General features: G+C 31.2%; 1 protein-coding gene and 1 long non-coding RNA gene across 2 annotated transcripts; both read left to right on the top strand.

Annotated features, from left to right (window-relative positions):
* Positions 1–1998: 1998 nt before the first annotated feature.
* LOC108466634 (peroxidase 16-like) lies at positions 1999–5782 on the top strand. Its single transcript, XM_017767020.2, has 4 exons — positions 1999–2508; positions 2694–2891; positions 4918–5083; positions 5224–5782. Exons 1-4 carry the CDS (start codon positions 2290–2292, stop codon positions 5628–5630), a joined length of 990 nt encoding a protein of 329 aa, XP_017622509.1. The 5' UTR covers positions 1999–2289; the 3' UTR covers positions 5631–5782.
* Positions 5783–5946: 164 nt separating this feature from the next.
* On the top strand, positions 5947–6377 carry LOC128296518 (uncharacterized). The gene is made up of 2 exons (XR_008287132.1): positions 5947–6008; positions 6152–6377. It is a non-coding gene; the product is annotated as an uncharacterized LOC128296518 (long non-coding RNA).
* Positions 6378–8168: the final 1791 nt, after the last annotated feature.

Genomic DNA, 8168 nt, shown 5'->3' with positions numbered 1-8168 from the left:
CAACATCTTCAATGTGACCAATGGTTATAGATTTCACTTTCCCAATGTTTCCCACCAATTTGTAGAAAATCAAATATATTATATGATAGCCACTAATTTTTTTAGACAAATTATATTACAAATCATAACACCTATTTCGTGTCGTACAAGGATAAAACTTTTCCTTTTCTTTCTTCTTTCAATTTCCTTTTCTTTTATTTTTTTATTATTTTCTTCCCGATTTGCAAGTCTAAGTTCACTAGATTTGGAGCCCCCTCTTTCTCTTTGAAGATTGATTGAATTTTTGTTGGGTTTTTAGGATGGATTTTAGGTGAGGCTTTAATCATATTAGGGGCTGGAAGATTGAGCCAGGTAATGAGTTGAGGATGATGGGGGTGATTATGGGAATGGAGTGGTGCTTTAAGATGGTGTGATTAAGTGGATAGTGTAATGGTAGTGAGCAGTGAAAGTTGAACTGTTATCGGTGTAAATATGGTGCTGGAGTCAAGAGAAGGGATTGGACGGTTGAAGGGATGTGAGTGGTCAATAGTGATAAGGTTGATGGTGATCCAAATAGAAGAAAAATAAGAAAGGAGAAGGCAAAGAGACAAAGGAGAGAAGGAGAGAAAGAGGAAGACTCAATTGGTGCCAATGATCAAAGCAAGTCAACAGAGGTTTTGTCGATGAAAACAACAAAAAGGGAGTTTGTTTAGTTTACTTCTTTTTTTAAAAAAAATGATTTTAACCTTATAAACAAAAAATGGATAATATTTACAAGTCCGAATAGTCAGCACATTTAATTTTTGTTGTGACCCACAAGACCACATGAGATTATAACAATGGGCAATACGTTAACTATTGTCAAAATTTAACACAGTTAACTTAAAGTACTAAAGTGATAGACGAAAAAATAGTACAAATACTAATTTAGAAAAATTTAAAATACAAATATCACATTAAAAATTTATTAAAGTATAGTGGTAATTTTTACATTATCTCTATCTATTTATATGTATCCATGCTCAATTGATTGAATTAAAAAAACTAAAACTAAAAACAAAACCCAAAACATTATATTATATTATATTATAAAAATAAAAAGTTATAAATATTTTGGAATTTTGAAAAGAATTTTACAAAAGAAAATTTAACAGACTTCTTTAAATTTAAATTTTTTATTTATAATTTTTAATTTTTTATATTTTTATTAATATTTTATATTTTAAAATATTACTAAATGTGAATTTATAGGGAAATTTTGATAGTGGCTAGCTTAGTTTATTAACCAAAATAATTAATCATGTAATCAATTGTCTTTCTTGACTTATATATGAATTAAATTATTTGATCGACCATTTTAATATTTAATCCAAAAAATAATGAGGATTAAGGTCATAAAAACGAACCCTAAATTCAGTTGTATATGCTGATTGACTTGCTATGGATGTAATTATTGTGTTCCCGACCTTCTTAATTAATTAATATATGTATATATGTAAGAGAGAGAGAGAGAGAGCGAGAGAGAGAGAGAGCATATTAACAATACATTCATATACAGCTGGAAAATGCAGTAGTCAGCTCATGATGATGCACTCAAATTGGCTTAAAATGCTAATGTCAACACTTTTGCCGAACTGATCGAAGACTAAAAACCAATTTTATACTATATAGGCCAATCGTTTTTAGCTTTTTAGAGCAAAAGTTTACGAATTGGTCGAGAAAAAATTAAATGACCCTGAACGAGTATAATAAGAATGAACTGAGGGAATAGTTGAATATCGATTCTAAACAGTGGTTTTTCAGTTTCTTGCTTACCAAATATTTAAAAAGAGGAATAATTAACTATTTTGGTTACAGTATTACGGAATCTTAAAAGAAAAAGGCAAAAATGAAAAGAATATGGAACTTATTGTTGTCTCTTTCCACTTCAAAAGGCTTTTGGGTTGGACTTTATAAGAGATTCCTGTTTGAGAGAGTGGTTGGGCAGTAACATGCGGTTGAGTTGGCAAAGTATACACGCGTTACTCTTCTATAATTTATTTATTTCAGAAATCCTTCACGTTATCTGCTTGAACATAGTACGAATTTTTTGCATAGACTTGCATGTTATTTCTACAAAACATGTGGACATTTTTGTGATTAAGGTCTAAAGAACGTGAGAACATAATATTATTTTTCAAAGGGAAAGCCCTTAGCGACCTCTGGACAGAGTGTATATGCGACCCGCCTGTGATTTATTGGCTTGTATTCTCTGCTATAAATACATGATATTACAAACACAACATTCACCAAAGGAATCATTAGCTAGTCATGGAAAACAGAAGCAAAATTGTTGTCTCATTGGTTCTTCTTCCTCTCCTCCTAACTACCATCTCTGCTCAGAGCACTAAGCTCACACCAAACTTCTATAAGACAACATGTCCTAATGTAGAGTCTATTGTCCGATCTGCAGTTCAAAAGAAGTTCCAGCAAACCTTTGTGACAGCTCCCGCAACTCTTCGCCTCTTCTTCCATGACTGCTTTGTTCGTGTAAGTGAATTAATGACTTTGTTTGTCGATCATGATTGCAGGCATAATAGTTGCTATTGTGACTGATGATCATGAAGGAGAAAAAATAGAAATTGTAAATGGTAATTGTATCATCTCGGCTGCTTGTTAAGGACTTGATTGTTTTATTGAAATGATAGAAGGAAAATGTGATTTTATATATATAGGGATGTGATGCTTCGATATTGCTGGCAACGGGTAATGGTAACGCGGAGAAGGATCATCCGGATGATATCTCCTTAGCCGGAGATGGATTTGACACAGTAATCAAAGCAAAGGCGGCTGTTGATAGTAATCCTCAGTGCAGAAACAAAGTTTCTTGTGCAGACATTTTAGCTCTTGCAACCAGAGATGTCGTACAATTGGTATCTCATTTCATTCTCTCTCTCTCTATTCATTTAGTATGAATTTATATTTAATCTGTGTCTACCTATTCTATATGTAAGATTTTAATTTAGTGTCACATATCAACTTTGTTTTAATTTAGTAATAAGATTTATTAAAAGTGTTTTATTTAAACAAAACAATAAATATTATTTTAAGAATAATTTTATTTTTAATATAAAATTTAGAAAAATACTAATACATCAAATAATATTAAACTCAAAACATTATAATATTTAATATCTCAATTTTATCATTTCAACCAAAATTATATTTCATTTTTATATCAAATTTTAAAATAAAATTTTCCCTATACCATTCATGTGTCATAAGTCATAACCTAATTTCAAATAGTCTATTTATACAGTTATTTAACAAAATGCTTACACATCATTAGAAATAGTCAAATAAAATAAAATTTTGACGTCCTCACATAATTTGTTTTGGAAAGTCTAAGCCCCAAAAATAGGATTGAAAAAACAATACATCTAATTAAAATATGAATTGGATTTAAGATTCAACATTTAAAGCTGATTTTATATTTTTATAATATATTTTATTTTATTTTTATATATTCTGTAGTTTATATTATATAAAATTAAATATATATAATAATCTAATATTATGTAAAATGAAATAGATATGCTAAATCGGCTATATCTAACATTTTAATAAAATAAAAAATTAATTATTAAATATTAAATTAAAAATAATATTTTTCAAAAATATAGATGGTCTAAAATAGACTTCAATTAGCTATTTTATAAATATGAGTGGATTTGGACAAAATTCTAAACCTATATTTTGAGTAGAATTAGGTAAACTTGGACAAACATAAAGTATACTAATAACATTCATAGATCCGACCTAGATCATGAACACCTCTATTTGACTCTCTTAGTTAAATGGCTGTATTCGTTTTTGAATTCCCTTCCAAATTTTCGTTTCCTTTAAATTTTAGCGATTTACTCATTTAAATAAATGAAATTTTATATCTTTAGTCTTCCTAAAAAGTTAATTATTCAATTGAAGAAGCCCTTTTGAAATAGATTTTTTACCTTTTATCTCCTCAATTTTATAATTTTATAACTTTGTCTTTGATCTTGTTCACTAAATAAACATAAAAGACGTAAATAATATAATATACATACGCCCTTGAAGCCTTTACCATAACAATATTTCTAACTTTTGCTCTTTTCACCTATAGCACCTCTCTGTACTTTTCTTTTTCTTTTTCTTTAACCATTCTATTTTTTATGACTATGATTCTATATTAAATTTTAACAAAAGACCGAGCTTTTATTCAACCCCTCATATATGCATTATGAAAAAATGTACCAACTTTTTTTTTTTTATGTTTGGAACATTTTATTTAAATTTTAGGTTAGCTATTAGTTTTTATATTATGATAAATTATAGATTTAATTCATATACATTAATTTGATTATTTTAGTTATTTTTCTTTTAGATTTTAAAATTTCAATCCTAACTCAAGCAATAATAGTTCAAAATAATCTCATATCGTGTCAACTTTCTATTTTCATATAATACTTATAAATAAATCATGCGATTTTAATTATTGGAATTAATGTCTATTGTTTAAGTCAAAATTAAAATTTTAAAATTCAAAAGTCTAAAGACTAAAATGATCAAATTAAAAATATAAATTAAATTTACAATTTACAATTTACAATTTACTTAGATAAATAACAATATATATTTAATATTATTATTTGAATTAATATTGAAATTTTAAAATTTTAAAATATAACAACTACAATTTAGACCAAAATTTTTATGTATGATTTTTATGCCAAAAAATTTAAAAATTACATCGTTAGAATATAGACTTTTTTGTTGGGTTATTGTTTTACGAAGGATTCTCCTTATCATATTCTAGTCTTATGTGTTATACTTAATTATTGTAGTCCCTAAGACCAAAAAAGAGAAAAAAAACACTCGGAGTGACTCCTATACTTAAATATTAATTAATTTAAAAAATTACAGACGGGAGGACCGTTTTATAGAGTGGAATTGGGAAGACGTGACGGTAGGATATCTACAAAAGCTAGTGTTCAAAGACAGCTCCCTGGCCCTAATTTCAAGTTAGACCAGCTAAATTCCATGTTTGCCAGGCACGGTCTCTCTCAGACCGATATGATCGCATTGTCCGGTAGCCCCCTTTTCTTGCTTTTCTTACAATATTGTATTATTCAATTTAACAATTATGAGCAATTATTAAATTTTTGTTTCAGAATATTTTTCCGACACTTGGTAATTAAAATTAATTTTGATGGGGAATGTTGTGGCCAGGTGCACACACCATAGGATTCGCTCATTGTGGTCGTTTCTCTAAGAGGATCTTCAACTTCAGCCCCAGAAACATGATCGACCCTACTCTCAACTTTCGATACGCTCTTCAGCTAAGACAAATGTGCCCAAGGAACGTTGACCCCAGAATTGCCATCAACATGGACCCAACCACACCTCGTACATTCGACAATGCCTACTACAAGAATCTTCAGCAAGGAATGGGTCTCTTCACATCTGATCAGGTTCTATTTTCGGATCCCAGATCCAGAGGCACCGTCAACCTTTTCGCATCAAGCAATGCAGCTTTTCACAATGCTTTCGTGGCTGCCATTACCAAGCTAGGCCGAGTAGGGGTTTTGACAGGAAAACAAGGTGAAATTCGACGCGATTGCACTCGGCCAAACTAGCCTACACCACTTTCTTTCCGCTTCATTTCCATTTAAATAATATTTTCTTATCAGATCAATAACAAATAACACCCATGTTTAATAGCTAAGTGTTTCTTACTCTTTTAATAATAATAAGTGAATTCGTCGATTCAAATCTTTTGCAGATAAAATACTTCGTTGTCATCTTCTTCTTGTATTTCCTATCATCTTTATCTTCTTAATTTCCGTTTAACCTTATTCTTTACTTCTGTTATGGCCTAACGATATTTTCTCATTACCAAAATTTATTCTTCAAGCGGTTTGAATGGAAACTCTTCTAATAGCTTTCTTTTTGAACCTTTGCTTCATGACCTTCACCCAAAAATACTCCATTTGTGAACAGTTTGGCAATTTTAGGTGAGAATTATCAACATCCAACTCTTTACCACTCATAGGATTTCTATCAATGTTACTTGGTAAAGTTTTCGGAGAAAGATATTCATTAGCATTTTGTTAATGCATAAGCCTCACTTTTGTTGATGGCTTCTCTTCAATGGCAGATGCTTGAGCTTGTGGGCGATAAGTTTGGTGAAAGGTTGCCATGTTGATAAATAAGGCTCTTGCTTGTTGCTCCAAGAAAAAGATTGAGTGATTTCTCCAATGTGAACCACAGCTACTGGAATCACGACTATTTATATGTTCGAAGAAGTCTCTAATAATGATATCCTCCAAAGAATTGACACGTTATTTACAGGCGTTGGATTGAATTTTTTTCCTTCATACAAACCTCTCATATGGCCATTGATAATTGTTGAAAAACATCTAGTCAATAAACCTAAAGAAAATTTTTAAAAAAATATAAAGTAAAACTTAATTTCTTTTGGATCAATATTAGTAAAAAATGACGGCTGCGAGTTTTCCTAACACAAGGCATGTGTCGGGAAACTCATAAAAAATAGAACATCAAATTGCAGCTGTAAATTCCTACAGAAATCAAAAGATGAAGGAGAAGAATACTAACATAAGACAACCACCCTTGGCCTTTTTCGAGCTCGACCCGTCGATGCTCTACTTAGAGCAGTAGTGTTTATTTCGTTCTCTCAAACTTCATTCATTAGTGCGAAAATGACCATGTTAGTTGCTGAAGGGGCATGCTAGATGGTTGAGAATATGAAGAAGACCCTACAACAGTAGCAACAGTAAGGTTAGCTTTCTTAGAGGAATGAGCAGATGAAGTACCACGACAAATAATGTTCCAGTTTGGTGGGCGTAGTCCACAAATGTCATAGAAATAAAAATGGGGTTCCTTTCTCCTTCCCAGTAGGATTTGTGCCAAGTCCTCATGGCATTGTGAGGCCAAGCTAATTCAACCAAAGAAATTCTATGAGAATCTACCTCATAAGTGCTAAAATTAACATGTTTTTACCTTATTCTTAATGCGTTTTTGGGTGATTATTCGATTTTAATTTTGAATTTTATGCTTCTAATATTTTAAATTCATGTTTTAATACTTAACAGAGCACTTGGGAGCAAAACAAGTGAAAACCGAAAAATTAGAGTAAGCTACAAGGCTACAAGGGCTTTGGCCTTCTCAGGGAAGTTTTGTTGCTCACACCTTAATCATTTTATAGTAAGGGCAATATGTGCTCCAAAGCATGGGGAGAAGTACACTAGGACTCATTTATATTAGGATTTAATCCTTTTTAACGTAGGTTATATTTGTTTCACACACTTTGATATTTGAGAAGAGGGGCCGAAACAGAGCTAGTGTCGCAACACGAAACCTTCATGTCAAGACACAACTAACAGGTTCAAGAAATTGAGCAATTCAGCTTGATGTCGCGACAAAGCATGTCTGTGTCGTGGAAAAGTAATCAGTATACCCCTAAGTTCGAAATTTCAAAGTGTGTTGTGACATTGAACCCCGATGTTGCAGCATCGGTATCCTGCCAAGGATGTTGCAACACGAAACCCCTACGTCACTACATCGTTGTAATTTTCTATAGGGTTGACCTAACCCGTCAAGTAACCCGATGGCTTAACCCTTTTCTTAACCCAATTTTTAACGATAAAATACAAAAAAGTAAACCAAAAACAAATTTACATATTTTTAACCATTCATTAGCCTCAAAACCTCTCAACAACCTCTTAAAACCCCTAAACCTTAAAATATATTTTCTTCTCTTTTCTCTTTATTTTGCTACAATCTTTTTTCTCTTCTTTGTTTCTTTTAAGTGCAAGTTAAACAACCCACACTCATAAAGGAGTTTGGAACAAACCTTCGAACGGAGTAACAAGCTTTCAAATCTAGGTTAAAAGTTCCAACTTAGACTTTTATTGTTTTATTGCATTTGAAATATATTGCTTGATATCTAGTTAGTTCTACAAGTTAAAAATTTTGTTGAAAATGCCTCCTAGAAAACCCAGAAGATCTACCGACCCAAACCATCGTTGGCGACAAACCCCTCAAGTTTTTCAAACCCAAATGTCAACAATTTTTTTAGAACTTTAAGGAAAGATATTTATACAAGAATGAGGGTCTGAACCATTTGTAACAGCCCATTTTTAGTCAAATCG

This window comes from Gossypium arboreum, chromosome 8 (genome assembly GCF_025698485.1).
Source record: "Gossypium arboreum isolate Shixiya-1 chromosome 8, ASM2569848v2, whole genome shotgun sequence".
Taxonomy (NCBI): domain Eukaryota; kingdom Viridiplantae; phylum Streptophyta; class Magnoliopsida; order Malvales; family Malvaceae; genus Gossypium; species Gossypium arboreum.
The sequence above is the reverse complement of the archived record's forward strand: the minus strand, read 5'-3'. Positions and strand labels throughout refer to the sequence as shown.